Here is an 18763-nt window from a genome sequence, read left to right on the forward strand (position 1 = left end):
ATGTTTCTAATGGGTTGTAACACCATCCTCTGCACGTCCCTTATCTGTTTTGAGACTACCGAGACGGGATTAGGGATGTGGACTTGCGAAGTTTGCGGTTATATTTCCCCTTTTGGCGATTGGCTGATTTGATTGACATCCCCGAATTTGCCGAGTAATATAACTGGCTTACTGATTTTGTCTGACCGTCAGCGGAGGGTATTGAGGGGTGTGCGCTCCCTGTGTTGAGGGCAGTCGGGTTGACAGCGACATCGACATTGAGGTACTGCTGGCGAAGACCGAGCATTAAGCAAAGGACCGCCGTCGTGACCGTGACTAATACTGTAGCTTGATGTTCAGGGTGATTATCCGAAAGTGCCTGGATTCCCCACAAGTATCCTCAACCCTGTAGTTACAAGGTCTATTAGAATTGCAGCTTCTCGGGGACATCTGACTCTCTTTTTGATGCTCTCATAAAAAGACCAAAGGACGTCTTTGTATTCGAATGGCACATTCTGTCGAGTTGCTCCATCAAATGTTGAAAGGCCGCCATCATTCAGAAGGAGCATTTGTGCACTCGAACATCGCAGCCTGGTACACTTTAACATCTGGCTCCAAAATGAAGACACTCTTCACAAACGCCAAGATCTTCCCAGATCACCACAATACCGATGGCCTGCCCAGCGCGACCTGTCTCGCCGTCGAGGACTCAATTATCGTCCATGTCGGAAACCAGTCCGATGCCGAGTTTACTCGCTTCTTGGGCGATGGCAGCGCAACCCACGTCAACCTAGATGGAGGTATCGTTGCTCCGGGGTTTGTGGATGCCCATGTGCATCTGCTCCAGTTCGGCATATCCTTGACCAAGACCGACATCAGGGCCTGCAGGACTTTGGATGAAGTGTACCGTGCCGTGTGCGTGGCTGCGACGAAAGATGCAAAATCCCCACGTCTTCTCTTCCGAGGCTGGCTACATGGCGTCACAGGAAACAACGTGCTCGCCTCCGCCCTCGATGAAATCGACTCGCGGCCCATTTACATCGACTCGGACGACTTGCATGCCGCGTGGTGCAACACGGCAGCCCTGAAGGAGATGGGACTTTGGAACGAGCCCGACCCCGAGGGTGGCAAGATACACCGGGACGAAACTGGCGCCCCTTCTGGCTTGCTCGAGGAGGCGGCGGTCATCGGCATTGTGTGGTCATTCCTTGGCAATGCCATGTCGCGCGATGAAAAGCTGGGCTGTCTACGCTCAGCAGTACGAGAGCAGAGCATCATGGGCTACACGTCTGTGGTAGACATGGCTATGGACGGGGAGTGTTGGGGACTTCTCCAGTATCTTCACTCTGAGGGCGAACTGCCCCTCCGCGTTGCGGCGCATTTCCTTATCTTGCCGTGCAAAACCGATGAAGAGAACAGAGCCCAGGTTGAGCGCGTTGCAGAGCTATACAAGAGCTTTAACCTTGCCACTTCACCCGACTTGCGAGTAGCAGGCATCAAGATCGTTTGCGACGGAGTCATCGACGGCTGCACCGCTGCAATCTCGAAGCCCTACCTCAACACTGGACGCCTTATCCAGCCTGTCTGGAATGCAGAGCCCCTGCAGGTTGTACTTGACGCGGCAGACGAGGCTGGAATGCAGTGTGCCCTTCACGCCATTGGCGACGCTGCAGTGACCCTTGCCGTCAACGGCCTGGAAGCGCTCAAGACCAGAGGCCGCAGGCACCGCATCGAGCACCTGGAAATCACCAGGCCCGAGGATGCAAAGCGCCTCGGAGAACTGGGCATCACGGCCTCCATCCAGCCCGTCCACTGCGACCCAGACCAAGGTAATCACTGGCCCGCCCTCATCGGCCATGAACAGTGCTCGCGCGCGTTCGCGTACGCAGAGTTCGACGCCCACGGCGCGCCCATCGCCATTGGCACCGACGCCCCTACAGCACCACACGTGCCGTGGAACAACATCTTCAACGCCACAACGCGCAAATCCTTCCGTGACCCCGAGTGCGGCGACACCCTCAACGAGCACTTCAAGCTCCGACTTCGTGATACGTTGAAGGCTATGAGCTATGGCGGCGCCTACTCTTGTTTCGCGGAGGGGATGTTGGGAAGCCTTGAGGTGGGGAAAAAGGCCGACTTCATCATCATCCACAAGGCTGGCGATTGGGATTCGGATCCTGCGTCATTACTATCGAGCCGCGCCGTGAGCACTTGGCTGGGCGGCAAGTGTGTGGCCGGGAATCCATTCCTGGCGAGGACCGAGCTGTGAGGGCGGCCGTATGCCCGCATGCCCGCATAAAATGGACCATCATAGACTACAAGCACACGATCAATAGAAGAAATGCACGCAATTGGCCTGCCTCCTGTCTTTTAGTTTCCATGTCTTCTATTTCGAAAAAAAATGTCTTCAAATACACGAAACTACCATGAACCTATGTCAAGCGGGTGCGAATGCGGATTCACCTGGCACGTTCCAACAGCTGATATCCCCGGCAATGCGTTAACCAGTCAGCCAGTTGATATGCAGCGACTTGGTGTCTTCCCTGTCAACGCGAGCTCCCTAATCTGGAAATCTTTCCGCGGTATCTGTAAAGCTTGCCAACAGCCAGCCGCTTGCCGTCCGCCGAGACCCGGTCCCCGCTGCATGCTGGGGATCCTTGTCGGCGGACCAGCATGAATCACTGTCGTCCAACTCGCCCGTTCTGGGCTACCGGTATTAAAACCTAGAGGCCCGAGCCCGCCCCGTAAATGGACAATCCTGCAGGTCTGATTGGCTCCTAGAACTGCCTGTTATAGCTTAGACTACCCGCGTCCAATTCCTGGAGTCCGTTCATCGAGGAACAGGCAGACATCGGTCAACTAAGGTAGTCAGCACGAGTAATGCTTGGTCACTGAAGAGGAACAATCGCCGGGCTCTTGAGATAAGCAATCTCTCAATGTCTACATATTATTGATGTGCTGTACAAACGGGAGCCGGCTACGGAAGATCAAGTGCATGTGGCTGCTCCTGGTCGATTCCGCGCGTGACAAGGATACCCCCGTGGTCCGACTAAAAGATCCTAGATGAATCTATCTATCTTCGCATCTAATGACCAGCGATTTCGCCGCGCAGAGCTTCATATCTGTGCTCAGACGCTTTCCGGATAGCCTTGCCCCAGATCACGAGCGGGATGAAAAGAAGTGCAATGATCGAGTTGATGCAGCCACAGATGACGAAGATACGTGTCAAGCTCATGGAATCGAGCCATGGCACGACCCCGAACGGCATAGGGATCGTGATAGCATTTCGAATGAAGGTGATGAAGACAAAGCAATCCGCGGTCATCTGTCAAGATTGGTTAGGCTCCAAACCAAAAACCGGGCTCAAGAGCGCTGGGATAGAACATGAACTTACATCCGTGTATGTGTCGATGACGACCGTGAAACAAATATCCATGATGGCGCCCATGCTGAAAGAAAACATGGCACTTCCGATGCTGGGATAGATCCAATGCATCCCCTGTAAGCCAAGTTGTTAGAGTTTTGGTCTGGCAACAGCAATAGATGCATCTCTTGTCTTACACGGTCCAACGTCACGCCGTAAACCACCAACCCGGCTCCCGAGATGACCGCCGGTAGCGCGAGAATGTACAGGCGAAACTCGGGCTCAAAGACCCCGTTACTTCGCTTTGCCAGCCAAACAGCAACCCAGTCTCCGAAGAAGCCTCCATAAAGACTGCCAATTGCATTTCCAATAAAGGGGCCCACGAGCATAAGGCCAACACCGGCAGTGTCGAAGTTGTACGGCGGAAGCGCGAAGACTATGGGGTTAACGCTGCTCAGCAGCACCAGGAAGAACGTGGCATTAGCACACTGCACGGCTGTAAACAGGACGTGCAGCAGAGCGGATGTCTGGAGCGGTTTGACGAAGCCTCGAAACAGCGGCTCTGAAGTCGGCGTGAGAAACTGCATTCGCTGCCGGTAAGTCTTCATCCGTGGGGGTTCGGGTGTCGACGCAGATTCTCGGGGCTCCAGGGGCACCACAGCGTTGCCGTCAAGCCCGACGGCAGCGCAAGCCTGGGGCTCTTTCATGACCTCTACCTCGCGTCGGCCGGGTTGCGACGATTTCCCAACAGACACTGGGACGTATTTTGTCTCTTCAAAGAAGAAACAGAAAAAAAACGTCAAGATGCTGAGGCAAATGGCAACGGTGTAATAGGACCACCGCCAGCCTTGAGCCTCGGCCTGCACACCCGTGATTGTCGGGATCAAGGTGTTTCCGAGCATGACGCTGATGATGTAGAGGCCATTGGCCATTCCTCTCTGGTGGACGAAGAAGACGTCTGCAATCTATTGAGATGGAATGGTTAGTTGGAACTCAAATACCGATCAAAGCGCGCGCTCGCAAGAGGGTTTTCACTTGCCGTTATCTCAGCAACGGTTTCGTTCGCGGAGCCTGCGAGACCAAAGACTAGATTGGTGATGTACATCTCGCTGACCGTGTTCATCCTGCCGGACCACCAAGCTGTACCGGCCAGTATCGCCGTCGAGATGATATATGTAGAGCGTCGTCCGTACTTGCGCGTGAATGGCAAAAAGATGAAGCTGCCCACAGCGAGGCCGACAAGGTTGCAGGAAATACCAGCATTGAGCTCTGCATATGTCATGTCCAGTTCCACCGTCATCTGTGGCCAGAACACCGTCTGCATGACGAGTCTAAATTTCCGCAGGTGACGCTGTCAGCAAGTTTTTCTTGTATACCGAATCTTCGGAAACTTAAAGGTTTTGAAAACTCACGTGGCGAATATGATGATGGTAAGTGTGTACACAGAGACGGCGTTGATAGCCTTGCGTGTGAATGACCAGTTCTGGGAGACGGGGCATTAGTAAATCGAGTACTCTTCTCTGCCATCTCTCCATCGGACCCAGTGCTTTTTCAGACATACCAGCGGATCGTTGGGATCGGTGGTCGGCTTTGGCACAAGGATGAGTGTCGTCGAGGGACCTGAACAGAACCAAAATGTTAGTCGCGCGGCTCTACAGCTCCCATCACGGTTGTCACAGCTGCAACGACGACGCTGCTTCACTAACCCGACAACAAACGAAACGTCCCCGGAGGGAAGTTGTCGTCTGACACGAGCCTTCCGGGGTCTGGGGCTGCCATGTTGATCTCGGTGAGTTGCTTTGGATGTCTCGAAAAGATGGCAGGATGTTCTGGAAAGGAAGATGCGGTTGGGTACCGGGAGGAAGAAGGGAACGAAGGACATCAACTGAGTCGATGAGTGTTACACTAAGGCATCGACGGCACTTTCTAATACTCTCTGTCCAGCACGCCAGGGTCCCAATCTCATCATGCCACTGAGGCGTCGACATTGGTATCTTGCAGGGTCGGTGATAAGGGGGGTGGGCTACCCGGGATGCCGCAAGTTGAGGGTCCCGAGATAGTAGTAGATAGTGACAGTTGCAATGCCGAATCTGAATCCTGGGGTTGCTCTACTGGGCCCGGCCCTCCCAGAGGCTGTGTGGGTAGAGAGATCATTGGTCGCGTCAAAACCTGCCTAAACGGTTCTAGTTCAGCCCGTTGCGCGGGGGTTGCCAACTACGGCAGTCCGCTTTTCAATTGGGCAACGATAGGTTGCTGCGGCCCGCCGTAATCAACCCGAAGGATCCATCCACCCCAGTAGCCGCGACCCATTCCCGCGTTGACTCCCCGTGGGCATTCACGGCATCGCAACCATGATTCATGTAAATGGTCCCCGTTGTGCGGCTGCTGTAAAGCTGTCTAGAACATGGCCATTTCCACGCCCAACCTCCTGGCCTGTTTGTCGATGTCATACATGTCATTAGATGTGTTGTAGGCTTCGTCCAGCATTTTCTCAACAACCCGGGCGTTTTCGGTGGCCCCGTACGGCCTGCTCCTGCGTTGGACCAGACGCAGCGTGTCGATCCAGCTGTCATGGCGTTGGAGAACGGCCACCTCGAGCCGTGCAGCCACGTAAGGGTAGAATATCGAGTTCGCTGCGAGGATGTCGGAATGCTCGGCGCGGCGTACGGCGTCGCAGAGTGCATCCAGCGCAGCGATAAGCCGGTTGACAAGCACATCGGCCGACGGGCCCAGCGGACATGGTGGTGGGCTTGTGCCGGCGGCGTCGCGCTGAAAACGGTGCAGCCTGCGGCTGACTAGGATTCCCGCGACACGGTAGGCTTCCCATAAATGGCAGAATGGGGCCTCTCCCACGTCCCCGGGCCAGGCCAAAAAGGCCGTCTCGGCACTGTCGTCCTCAATGGAGGCGAATATGTCAAGCAGTGTACGGGGAAGGCCGGATAACAACTCGATGCCGCCGGGTTTCTGATCGCCGTAGACCGACGCCTGTGCCCCTCTCATGCGAGCCCAAATGCCGAGGGTCCGGCTGGTGCGGCCTCTGACAAAGGTGGGCAGGTCCATGACTGCCATGGCCTCGAGTGAAAAGTCTACCACCGGGCGGCTGTCTTGATCACATCGGGCAGAGAGTCCACGCGGCGGCAGATCGTACACGTTCACCATATGCTCGAGCAGCAATGTCCACGGTATCCCCTGGAAGAGCTAGAAACCGAAATGGGAGCGTAAGCATCGAAAGTCACGGGTCGCATTCTGTGCTCGGCAAGATTGCCGGCGGGGCCCAACTTACGTTGAGCGTGCAGATGAACAGGCCCGCGCACACGATGCCGGCGTCGAGTGAGCCGTCGTAGTGATCGAGTTGACGCCGGAACAAAGCCATGCCTCGGGTGCTGTATTCCTCGAAATGGGGTCCGGGATCATCGGGCCTGTTGAGGTAAAGGTGCATCGCGGCCATGAGGGCTCGTAGGGCCTCTGATTCCCGGGCCAGCTGGCATAGCAGTCCAGCAACAGGATCAGAGCGATGAGTCGAGTAGAGACAAAATATGTTGTCTTTAGCGACTGTTTGACGTCGCCAGTTCCAGTTAGAATCATCAAATAGGAGTGACCAAGTCAAGGCAGTCGACTAGTGAGGCGAGACATGGGACTCTGAGGGGGCTTACATTCGCGGAGCAAACGATGGTCCTCACTCACTGCGGCTTCCGCCTGCTGCGGCATTGGCAGCAGGGTTATGGGCGTGGGCAGGATCTGGAGGTTCTGTTTTACTGATGTTACTGTGGTCTTGGGCGATCGGTTCTTTGGTACCCGTGCCGATGCGGCTCCCGCCAATGCAGGATTCTCAGCTGTGTTCCTAACCCTTGTTGGTGGACGAGAACGACGAAGACGAGGTTTGATGACGGGTCTGCCGGCCCCTGTGGTTCGTCCCCGTGATGCCATCCCGGACTCCCAGCGGAGAATGATGTTGTATCCCCCACACTCGAGTCCTTGGGACTCGCATGCCAGGCATGCAGGCCGTGCCTCGTCGCATTTCCGGTGGCGTTTTTTACATGTCACACAGCCGGTTCGAGAGCGAGACATGTTGCCCTCCGTTTGGGGGATACGAAGGCATTGGGTTTGAGACGAGATGCCCGTAGACGTGGAAAGAGAGAGCACAAGAGGGTGAGGTGAATCTGAAGATGAAGGTGAAGTGCGCGCAAGGCTCGTACTAGGTGGGGGGCACTTAATCTAGACATGTTGGATTACAAATGTGTATCAGTTGGACCAACTGCTGCTGGACCCACCTCTCTCATGGCCGCAATTGGTCACGTGACCCAGCAGCTGTAAGCGCAACCGCTGTTAATACAGCATTCGAGAATATCAAAGGGATAGATAGATCTTGCAAAATACACACTCGATTATCCGATCAATTCTACTGCGTAGTCTCCAACACTACACTGACGACGAGGTGTCTCATTCGCGCATGGACTCATTCCCCTTCACTCGGCCGTCTCCTTCATCCCCTAATGTATCCCATCGGGTGCGGACTAGCTACAATTCAAATTATAAAGTGGATCTATAAGCAATTATAGAATACCTATAGGAATAATCACTAGATTACTCTAAAGAGTAATTAAAGATTTATATATAGGATGAGCTTAGGGAAGCCTGAGATCAGACTTCTATAGCTCTTTAGCAATCAACTTTATAATTCATCTCTAAATGACTTTCTATATTCTACATTAATGAAACCACTACTAGCCCTCAACTGACGTACAACTAATCACTATACGCCTATAAACACTAAGCTACACCTTAACAACTTACAGCAGTAACAACCACTGTAAGAGTATCAACCGCAACGCCCTGTTAGCAGAAAACACTACTGTCGGATATCTAACTATAACAATGGGCCAGATTCCCTGTAGAGGCGCTAAAGTCACCCTGCATAATGGGCTGAGACTTGCCAACAGCTATAGACAAGAAGTCCTTCGTTAATAGGGGCGCGCATGCGGGATTGGTTGGTAGTGCGGGTTGTTTTGTACATTAATAAATTTGCCGCTGTGTAATGTAATTCTAGGCGAGGCTTTTATCTAAAAGCAGGGTGAGTTTCAGTTGGGCAAAGGTTGATAATCAGACAGAAATGTATTGTTTTAACAAAGATTAGCTATTCTGAATATCTTGTCTAGATAAGAGTAGAAATATTATACATCTGACAAAATAGATTAAAACGAGGAGTATCGGTCACGCCTCCGGCTTGAATATGGACCTACCGACATGGCTGCTACAGGCCGACGCAAGCATAGGTGTTCGCCCACAAACCCGTGCACGCCGTGCCAGCAGCGGGGTTCCAGCGAATGAAGTTAGCGACAGTTATTCCATATCTCCCTGCAATGATCTCGCAGTTTTGACCGGACTCGACAAAATGGAACGTCTTGCAGTTGCTCACCATGCCGTTCTGGATGGGCGAGGGCGTGGTGTTTGCTGGAGGCGGCGTAGTGGCAGTACCCTCGATGCCGGTACAGAGGTAGTAGCCGGCCCACATGCCAGTACAGGCGGTACCGCCTATACCCGTGTTCCAGGTGGCGATTTGAGCGACAGTAATGCCGACGCTGCCGGCGATGGTGGCGCAGGTGTCGCCGGCCTGGACAAGGTGCCAGCTGTTGCAGTTGTTGACCATGCCTGCCTGGATAGGTTGGGGCGTGGGGTTCGTCGTAGGCGGCTGCGTGGTCGTACTACCGATTATGCCGGTGCATAGGTAGTAACCGGCCCAGATGCCGGTGCAGGAGGTGCCGCCGATGTTGGTGTTCCAGGTGGCGAGCTGGTCAACGGTGACGCCGCTGCTGGCGGCGATCTTGGCGCAGGTGTCGCCGGCCTGGACCAGGTAGAAGCTCTTGCAGTTGCCGACAATACCCGGCTGCACGGGCTCGGGAGTCGCAACGCCGTTACCCGCTGTAATGGTGGTGGTGGTAACTGCGGCGGCGGCGGTGGTAGGGATCGCGGTCGGGACAGGAGTTATGGATGCCGGCGCAGTGGAGGCCGGCGGTCCTGCCGCGTTCTTGACACAGTAGGATCTGTCCGACTCCCAATCGCTGCAAGACGACATGCTTGGGTTCTGTCATTAGCAGCTTGTGTTAGCATACCACCCGGACGGGGGACCTTGTCCATGTTGAGCTTACCAGTCTAACCAGCTCGGCGACGGAGATGTCGGCAATAATGAGCACGGTGTCACAACCGAGGCCATCATCCGAGTTCCACCACAGGGAACAGTCGGCTGGTACATTGGCATCATGGTCATAGAAAGGCTCGAGGCTGTCGAAACGGCGCGTTACGGCGCCGTACGCGCTCTGGGCAGCGAGCAGGCCGATGGTGGCTATGAAAGATAGACGAGACATAGCGAAAGAGAAACGAGTGTAAGTGATGGCACCGGAGTCTTCAACGAGAAAATAGATGCTAGGTAAGGGTGACCAAAAAACTCATGCTTCACTCGAGATGGACTCTGCTTTAATACTGGAGGATTCTCGCCAGATGCTTGTGCTGTCGAGGATGAAGGGGTGGGATGCTTAATCCTAGCACCAGGGCGTCGTGAACTCTGCATCAGCATGTTCCGATCTCGGGATGTCAACAATGTCAGTCTCAATGACCTTTTGGCTACGTTGAGGTTCGCGGAAATTACATTCACGGCTGCCCTACGGCACCTGACGCCCACCACAGTCTCTGTCTCCATATGTGTCTGTAGCCAAGATGCATACGCAAGGTTACTCAAGATTAGACATCACCCTTGCTCGGAGCAATGGAAACTGAGAGGAGGCGCTCGAAAAATGATACTTAGGAAATGCTGTTGGTGTTGGCGGATGATGGAGACCCGGATCGCAATTTGCTGATGCATGCTCACGTGCATCCCCGACCCGCCTTGCCAGGGGGAGCTGGAACCAGGGGTTGAAATGTACTTACTATCACGTACAACTTCCAAAGTCATTTATTGAGCCGATCTGAAGGCATTAGCTTGGTCCAACACTTAACCCTGGCTTGAAATCACTAGATTCAATAATGCGCCGCAGTCTTGCCTACGACATATGGCCACGCCGAAATGACAATGGCAGGCTTCTATAGGCCTAGAAGTGTCCGACGGATTACGTCTTGAATTACCCGCGCTAGAAATCTCGTTGTATTTCTTTTCCACCTGTACTCCACAAGACATCAACTCGTCATGGTAACTGAAAGTCAAACCCGTGATAGGACCACTTTTCTCTCATCCATCGATACATGTCAACCTGTGTTGATCGTGTGTCCGTACCCTCCTTTTTCAAAAAAATTCACTCACTCCTTACGCTAAGGCTCGAGACATATGAAGTTTTCGCAGGCGGTGGTATAACTTCAAAAGCACTTTTGTATATACCTCGTAGATTTCAGGGTGGTGTTGTCGGCGAATCGTATCTGACGCGCCGTCAGCTGTACTGTCGAAAGCCGACAACGCGAGACTCGATAAAATATCGGCCAGATGCGTCGAGTGTAGGACGTGTCCTTTTTTACCAGAGTCTTGCCAGTAGCTTATTGCAAACTAACAAGTAACTCTGGGGGTTCATATCTGCCTACGAGGTGCGGCTTGAAATGGAATAGCATTGGATATTGAAAGTATTGAGATGAGAGCGCAAGATCCCGGAAAGATGACGCGTCGTATTGCCGTCTATCACAGCCACATTTCATCTCATCAATTCTTTTCTAAATTAAAATCTTCAACATGACCAGAATGAGGGCCAGCGGAGCCCAGCTCATCCCGGAATTCGTGTTTCGAGGCGAACCTGCGCTTCTTTTTTTCTGACAGGGCGCCGTGATGTTCTGCCATGTACCTTCTTCACATCCCATTTGTTCCAGTATCTTGGTCGAGATATTTGTAGCAAGCTCGCTGGCCAACGACTTGTAGGCACATTGCTCCGGCTTGATACTCGTATCAAAAACTGGACATGTCTGTTTCTGCCCGTCTTCGTCCAGCAGCCCGTTTGGATACTTCACATCGGTAATACGCACGGCCGCCGAGTTCTCTTGGTCAGACTCTGGGCAGGCGTCTACAGCAGACTCAATGTCGGGCGCCTGGGCACCAGGCGCCGTACTAAACATGACAACGCGGCTGCCGCCGTTTTCAGGCCGGTTTGACCAGCCCTTCTCGTCAACAGATCCATTGTGAAAACATCGAGGCTCGAGACTGAGCGCCCATCTGATGGCATACTGATCTGTCGTGCCATTTGTCATGTTGACAAGAGGAGTGTGGAAGAAGTGCTGGCCTGGTGTGGTTGAATTGAAGGCTTCCGCCAGGAGGGCCTTGTTGATTCGCGGGGCCACGTCCTGCCAGGAGGAGGACCCGGTGTTGTTAATTCTCCAGGACATGCTGTAGATTTCAATATCCACGTACACGTCGAGAGGCCAGACGGCATCGAGGTTCGTGATATCGAATATGACGGGGAACCATTGTGTAGGCGCGTATGTCTCGTTTGCTCGTGGAAAGATGAGGTTGACCTGGAGGTCAGCAGGCAACTTTCGGTTTTGGTCCTGACCTGACACTCTAGCGGAAATGGAGAGAAACAAGGCGAGGAAAACCAGTAACAACCGCATACTGGTGGTGATGCCGCTGTTACGACTGAGGTTGAGGTTAACAACAACTAGGTGGATGAGTTATTGATGCAGTCGGTAAGGTTGGTTTCGAAGAGAGTCGGGAGAGGGAGCGGCGCCTCCGACCTCATGTTCTTGTGGAGGGGAAACGGAGACTCGACCAACGTTTGCGCATGCAGTTTCGTAACCAAATCGCAAATGATTGGTCAATCGGGTCACCCGGCAAACTAGGAGAAATCTCCAAGCCTCCCAAGACTCATTCATACCCGTGAAGCCGGCTTAGCCCTAGGAGCGGGGCCGATTTACTCTGCTCCGTGATATCCACTTCTACCTGGTCAATTCCCCTTTTTAACCTTTTTCCTTTTCTTGAACCGGCCGACGCACCGCTTCGGGCCGTACTCCGATCACATGCAAGCGATTCCAGATACGTATGCAATACCACTCCAGAAGCTGACAAGGCTGCAGGCACGGGATGCAGGTCCGCGCCGTTGTCATCTAAGCCAGCCAATCACCTAGTCAAGAAACACCGCGGTGTAAGTTGCTGATGCCAATACTCTTGTGGGCCCTTTGTCCACTGCTTGTTGTAGCCTCGCGATACATTCCAGGAGTTGAAGGGGTCCGGTTGATGCCACCGCAAACCGGAGAGGAGAGACCCGCCTCCTTGCATGCGCGTAATGAAATGCTTTCTGGGCTACTGGGGCTTAAATCATGGGTATTGCATCTAGTACTGTCTCATTTTATTGAGTCTATAGCTTACTGGGTGGCCTGGCTCGAGATGCATCCTTGGTCTCGCTCTGCGTATCTCAATTGAGGCACAGCACGCCCGACTACACATTGTACCAGTGCCTGGTAGGTTTTCTCACAACAATGATGTATCTAAGATATTGTAAGTAGTTGGGTATAAAACCACATAAAGAACTGAGGTTGCCCTCGAGGACTCCATTGACTTAGGCATGCGGTTTCAAGCAAACTCTGCCGCTGCCCCTCTCCTGGTTAACCTCTTTGACCTTGCTGTCGTTTTCTCCAACATCTTGTGAAGTCCGAAGACTGATTTCCACACTCTCTCCCTCCGAATCATGCGGTGTTCACGCCGAAGCCGGGTAATTCCCTGGTTGCTCCTGGCGAGCGCTCTCATCGACGGCGTCAGCGCCCTAACGCCTACTAGGGATTTGTGCCCTGAAACCTGTATAGACTCTGGCCTTGATCCCTCCAACTGGACTGTGGTTGGAGAGTTTGGCCAGCTCCAGGCCTGCAACAGGCCCTTGGTTCTACAATTCTCAATCAACAACCCCATCGCCACTAAACAGTATATCAGGGCTTGCAATGTCTGGGCAAATGACTTCCGCAGGATTGCTGCCCCAACTGTCGCAGCATCCGATACTGAGACGGAAGATGTTGTTCCACAGATTGCCTGGACCCCTGCCCAGTCCGTGAGTGACGTCGGAGGCAGGGTCGCGGTGCAGAGCGTTAAGCATCTCAGGACCTTTCTGGAGACTGGCTACCGAGCCGCGGAGCGTACCATCCTGTTCGCAACTACAGGCGATACGACGGTCGGCGTGTATGTCGGTGCTCAGTTGATTAACCCCAGCGTGGCCGAGAATCTGTTTGAGACGTTCTCCGCCTTGCTCAACGGTCCTGGCATCGCACAGTCTCGGTCTGCCCTCATCCAGGTCTGCAAGGACCGCACCGGCGACCAGATCTTTGGTCTCATTGCCGTCGCTAGCTCCGACTTCTCTATCGTTCACAATGCTGCCAGCCAGTGGTCTAATGGCACATGTGTCGATACTGCACCCTATGCAGAGGACTATCTTTTCAACAGTACCACTATCGATGTCGTCAAGCCCGCCATTCCCCCCACCCGCAATGGCGATACCAACTCGACTAGCAACTCGACCAGCAACTCGACCAGCAGCCTGAGCATACTAGCCCGACCGCCTCGTCGTCTGCATGCGCGTGCCAACTGCCGGGCCATCCAAGTCGAGAGCGGTGATGGCTGCGCAGCTCTGGTCACCCGATGCGGCAGCGGCCTGACAGCTGCCGACTTTTACAAGTACAATCCCTCATCCAGCCTGTGCTCGACTCTGGCGGTTGGCCAGATGGTCTGCTGCACCTCCGGTGACCTGCCCAAGCCCTCGGAGCCCGAGCCTAACGCCGATGGAACGTGTCGCACCGAGACGGTGGACGACGGCGACGACTGCGGCAAGCTCGTTACCCGATGCGGCAGTGGCTTGACGGCGGCGCAATTTTACAAGTACAACAGTGCCACCAACCTGTGTTCTACTCTGTTGGCTGGCCAGCGTGTCTGCTGCACGCCTGGCGACCTGCCAGATATCCGCCCCAAAAAGAACAGTGATGGATCGTGTGCTGCGTACCAGATAAAGGAAGGGGACTCCTGCTCCAAAGTCGCCGTCTCTAATGGCCTGACGCTCACCGAGCTCAAGAACTTTAACAAAGACACTTGGGGTATGATAAGCGGCACCTGCCACCCTTGGGTACTACAAATGAAAGCAAACAACTAACGGTTACACAGGGTGGAACGGCTGCGACTATGGCTTCTGGTCCGAGAACTGGATGTGCCTTAGTGATGGCACACCGCCTTTCCCGGCAGCTATCGCCAATGCCAACTGTGGACCGCAAAAGCCCGGCACGACCATGCCCGCTGGATCCTCGTCCAGAGATTGGACCGCTCTTAACCCGTGCCCTCTCAACGCCTGTTGCAATATTGTAAATCCTCCCCTCTATAACTGCTGCTGGACTTGTCCGTTGCTTGCTGATTCATTTGCGAAAACATAGTGGGGACAATGCGGCACGACTGTTGACTTCTGCGTTGACACCAACACAGGTCCTCCAGGCACGGCCAAGAAGGACACTTATGGCTGTGTCTCGAACTGTGGTATGAGTATCATTCAGAGTTCTCCGCCGGCACAGTTCATCAAGCTCGGTTATTTTGAGGGTTTCAACCTAGGGAGGTCATGTCTCAATATGGACGCCACCCAGGTTGACTCATCCTATACCCACTTACATTTCGCATTCGGTATGATTGACAGCAGCTTCAACATTTACCAAGAGGACGATCTTGCAGAGTTCCAGTTCCAGCAGTTCAAAAAGATCAAGACCGCCAAGCGTATCATATCATTTGGCGGCTGGGTCTTCTCAGCTGAGGACCCTAACTACACCATCTTTAGAGAGGGCGTCAAGGCTGCCAACCGCAACCGGCTGGCTGAAAACCTCGTCAAGTATGTTGTAGATAACGGTCTTGATGGTCTGGACTTAGACTGGGAGTACCCGAGTGTAGGTTCCAGCCCACGTCTCTTCTCGCGTGTCTGATACCACGCAGGCACCTATATATGCGTACTAACACACAGAACAGGCTCCCGATCTTCCCGGTATTCCGGCAGGAGACGAGTCAGAAGCCGTTGACTACCTGCGCCTTCTTGCTCTTCTTCGGAGCAAGCTTCCAAAGGACAAGTCTCTCTCCATTGCCGCTCCAGCCTCCTTCTGGTACCTCAAACAGTTCCCCATCAAAGCCATGTCCGAGTTGCTCGATTACATCGTTTATATGACGTACGATCTCCACGGCCAGTGGGACGCTGGTAACAAGTGGTCGAGCCCTGGCTGCCCCAGCGGGAACTGCCTGAGGAGCCACGTCAACCGCACTGAGACGCTGAATGCCCTGACTATGATTACCAAGGCTGGTGTGCCATCTAACAAAATTCTTGTCGGCGTCAGCAGCTACGGCCGGAGCTTCGCCATGGTAGACCCCTCTTGCACCGGTCCAAATTGTCTCTTCGAGGGCGACAGACTCACCTCTTATGCTAGAAAAGGAAGATGCACCGACACTGCCGGGTACATGAGCAATGCGGAAATCAATGAGATTGGCGGGCGGACATGGCTGGATGCGGGAAGTAACTCGGACATCATGACTGACGGTAATCTTTGGGTGGCCTACATGTCTGATAGTCTCAAACAGTCGCGCACCGATGTTTACAAGCGCTACAGTATGGGTGGCACCATCGACTGGGCAGTCGATCTTGCCAAGTACCAGGGCCCGCCCTCGTACGATGTGGAAGGCATCGACCTGAATCTCAGCTGGCTACAGGTTAAAGCCAATATCAAGTCTGGAGGGACAGCCACCTGCGACGAGACATCGCGAACCGGGGACTGGATCAACAAGTCCTGCAGGGAAGACGAGGTTGTCGACTTTGACGAATTCACCCCCAAAGAACGATGGAAGGCGCTCGAATGCTCAGCCGCCTGGGACGATGTGATCCAGTACTGGTACACCTGTGCCAGGACTGGATCTAGTCTCGACTTTCCTCAAGCCGTGGCAAAATTCCTTCGTTTGCAACCCGACACCGTATGTTTTCCGACCTTCGGCTTTGAGCAAGACCGTGACTAACTATCATGGGCACACAGCAATGTCGTGATCTGTCCAAACAGACCAACTGTGGAAATAGCGAAAAGTGTCTCGCAAACTACGATGAGCCCAAAACATATGTGGGGGCCTGCGGGTACGAGATTTGGAACTCAATCGCAAGGCTTCATAGGGTGCGTCTTCATCTTCCCCATCCATCCAGCAACAAACGGGCATTTTCACAACCAAATGCATCGTCGAGTTTAACTCAGCTTGTGACTAACACCCCTTCTTTTGAAAGACACTGAACAACTACTACGCGTCCGTGAAAGAAGCGGGGACCGAAGTCGAACGGACGAAAGAGACATTCATTGGAACATTCGCTCCGAAGCCCGACGACGATGGCGAGGTGCTCGCTCTCCTTCTATCCATTCTCCAGATCCCCATCAACATCGCGGGTGCGCGGTTCTTTGCAAGCTGTGAGTAGCTCTAAGAATGAAGTGCACGGCGGGTCTGACCCGGACCTCTGGCTAACAACCCACAGCCTTCTTCGAGATGCCCTTCTTCGCCAAGAATCTGAATGGGAACAAGAAAGACGCGCTCAAAGACAGCGTCATGGGACTCATTGGCGTGGGTTTCGATGTCGCCAAGGAGGCCCTAAAGTATGCCACACTCTCCTGAGAAAATGAACCCCGCATTCCTGATCCGAGCGCTAATTATTCTGCGTCCAGATCCGCCGCCGATAATAGAGAAGAGATTGCCTTCGAAGACATCTACAAAGGCATTGTCGGCAAGTGGCAGGATCAAGTCGACAAATTTACGTACAAGATATTCGACGGGAGTACCGAAAGCATCAACGCCCTCACCGCCATGTTCAAGGACGGGAAGATGATTACGGGCCTGAACGATGGGGATCCCGATGATGACTCCAACGATGGTCACACCGACAACTGGAACAGAGGGAAGTCTCTTGAGAAAGCCTTCTACGCGTCAGCTATCCCGGCCGCCTGGACGGCCAACAACCAGGCGCCGGTCATTGCCGACTTTGGCCAGACTTGCGAGATCGACGCAAGAGACTACTTCCCCACCAAGCCCGAGAACTACAACAAGGGCTGGAGATGCATCAACGGGCACTCTTACATTCTCGCTACGGTTCGAGATGGTCCGTCAGAAGGCTGCGGCTGGCAACAGAATACTCTCCCACCAGTGTGGGTGTGCCCAGTCATGTGGACCTACGATATCTTGAAGGGGTTGGACGCCATCCAGGACACCGACTCAGACTGGGCTGGAATTACGGTCGATGATCTCATCATTGGGTATGCTATAAACTAAACCCGTCTTTAAGTAGAAAGCTGTCTAACTGTGCGTTGCAGAGCTGTCAACACATACAAGGGAAACGGCGGCAAGAACATTATGGACCCAGCGAAGAGGGTTACAGACCCAACAAAAATTGATGTGGCTACAGAGTTCCTAGGAGACCCTCTTGATCAACGGAGAGCTGGTTTTATTCATATTCCTATTTGCAGCCCAGAGGAAGCTACAGCAAACCTTGCTAGGGGCCGGGGGTCTAAAGAGAACTGGTATAACTACCCTTGCAACGCCTAATAATATAGACCATAACTAGATTCCTCATCTTCTTTGTATAAATACTGTTGGATTACTCATCCAGAATACAGGGAGCCGGCCAGCAGCAGCAGCCGGCCGCGGCAACGGCCGCGGCAGCGGAACCTGGAGAGCCAACCTCCGGGCTGCCAGCAGCGATATCTTCACTGCTGCTGCTGCTGCCAACCTACCAAGTTTCTCTTTTATACACATATACAACCACCAGAATACAGTACCAGTTTGATCTTTTGTTTACGTTCGTTGACTTCCCGTACAGGTAACCTGTGATTTCAACACATACATTTAATTAAGCTTATTTCTTCTCCACCTGTTTTACATTAAAGACATAATTCGGAAGGAATCGGACGAGTTAATAAAATTGGTGCGAGTTCTAATGGTTTCCCATTGACGGTGGCCTAAAAGCTGGAGACTGCCAAATTAAGAACAGGGACTAATGTCCTAGTCTCGCTCTCTCTTCGAACATGTCTTCTCTCTCGCCCTGGCCCCAAAGAGACGAAAGAGACGAAACAAGTAAGCATGTATAGATCCAACATATGTAAGGAACTTTGAATAATATGGGGAACCTCCAGTAGAGAACTCAGGCAAGCTTAAGATGTAAGTCAGACTGCAGAGAGTCTACTCGAATCGGTAGCCGAGGCAAAGAAGTTGGTAAAATTGAAGAGCTCGACGGATGAAATTCAGATCATAGTGCGGGTCTAGACTTTGTCTCATATTGGGGTCTTAATGGCCGGTTCTGTGGTCAATTTCGTTGTGTTGTCGTCGCTAGTTGCAGACGAGTTATTGGGCTTGGATAGGGGAGAGGATACACGCGCCAGCAGCCGCGTGGCCAAGTTGATGGTGGAGGGAAGTGTTTAGGCATGATTAGGTTT

The 18763-nt window shown here is 53.3% G+C and overlaps 6 protein-coding genes across 6 annotated transcripts; 2 read left to right on the plus strand and 4 right to left on the minus strand.

Annotated features, from left to right (window-relative positions):
- Positions 1-598: 598 nt before the first annotated feature.
- EsH8_XII_000053 (amidohydrolase) lies at positions 599-2248 on the plus strand (the record flags this gene model as incomplete). Its single annotated transcript, XM_083273816.1, has 1 exon — positions 599-2248. The coding sequence occupies one exon, from the start codon at positions 599-601 to the stop codon at positions 2246-2248; it is 1650 nt and encodes a 549-aa protein (XP_083120430.1).
- An 816-nt stretch (positions 2249-3064) lies between these two features.
- Positions 3065-5122, minus strand: EsH8_XII_000054 (uncharacterized protein; the record flags this gene model as incomplete). Its single annotated transcript, XM_083273817.1, has 7 exons — positions 3065-3304; positions 3374-3478; positions 3541-4308; positions 4383-4674; positions 4756-4826; positions 4905-4963; positions 5050-5122. The coding sequence occupies 7 exons, from the start codon at positions 5120-5122 to the stop codon at positions 3065-3067; spliced, it is 1608 nt and encodes a 535-aa protein (XP_083120431.1).
- Positions 5123-5740: 618 nt separating this feature from the next.
- On the minus strand, positions 5741-7411 carry EsH8_XII_000055 (Zn(II)2Cys6 transcription factor domain-containing protein; the record flags this gene model as incomplete). Its single annotated transcript, XM_083273818.1, has 3 exons — positions 5741-6541; positions 6627-6895; positions 6997-7411. The coding sequence occupies 3 exons, from the start codon at positions 7409-7411 to the stop codon at positions 5741-5743; spliced, it is 1485 nt and encodes a 494-aa protein (XP_083120432.1).
- A 1183-nt stretch (positions 7412-8594) lies between these two features.
- EsH8_XII_000056 (LysM peptidoglycan-binding domain-containing protein) lies at positions 8595-9705 on the minus strand (the record flags this gene model as incomplete). The annotated part of the gene is made up of 2 exons (XM_083273819.1): positions 8595-9425; positions 9490-9705. 2 exons carry the CDS (start codon positions 9703-9705, stop codon positions 8595-8597), a joined length of 1047 nt encoding a protein of 348 aa, XP_083120433.1.
- A 1327-nt stretch (positions 9706-11032) lies between these two features.
- On the minus strand, positions 11033-11920 carry EsH8_XII_000057 (uncharacterized protein; the record flags this gene model as incomplete). The annotated part of the gene is made up of 1 exon (XM_083273820.1): positions 11033-11920. One exon carries the CDS (start codon positions 11918-11920, stop codon positions 11033-11035), a length of 888 nt encoding a protein of 295 aa, XP_083120434.1.
- A 1073-nt stretch (positions 11921-12993) lies between these two features.
- EsH8_XII_000058 (uncharacterized protein) lies at positions 12994-17876 on the plus strand (the record flags this gene model as incomplete). Its single annotated transcript, XM_083273821.1, has 8 exons — positions 12994-14380; positions 14448-14641; positions 14711-15208; positions 15288-16274; positions 16573-16750; positions 16816-16933; positions 17003-17587; positions 17645-17876. 8 exons carry the CDS (start codon positions 12994-12996, stop codon positions 17874-17876), a joined length of 4179 nt encoding a protein of 1392 aa, XP_083120435.1.
- Positions 17877-18763: the final 887 nt, after the last annotated feature.

Source organism: Colletotrichum jinshuiense, chromosome 12, assembly GCF_051148585.1.
Source record: "Colletotrichum jinshuiense chromosome 12, complete sequence".
NCBI lineage: Eukaryota > Fungi > Ascomycota > Sordariomycetes > Glomerellales > Glomerellaceae > Colletotrichum > Colletotrichum jinshuiense.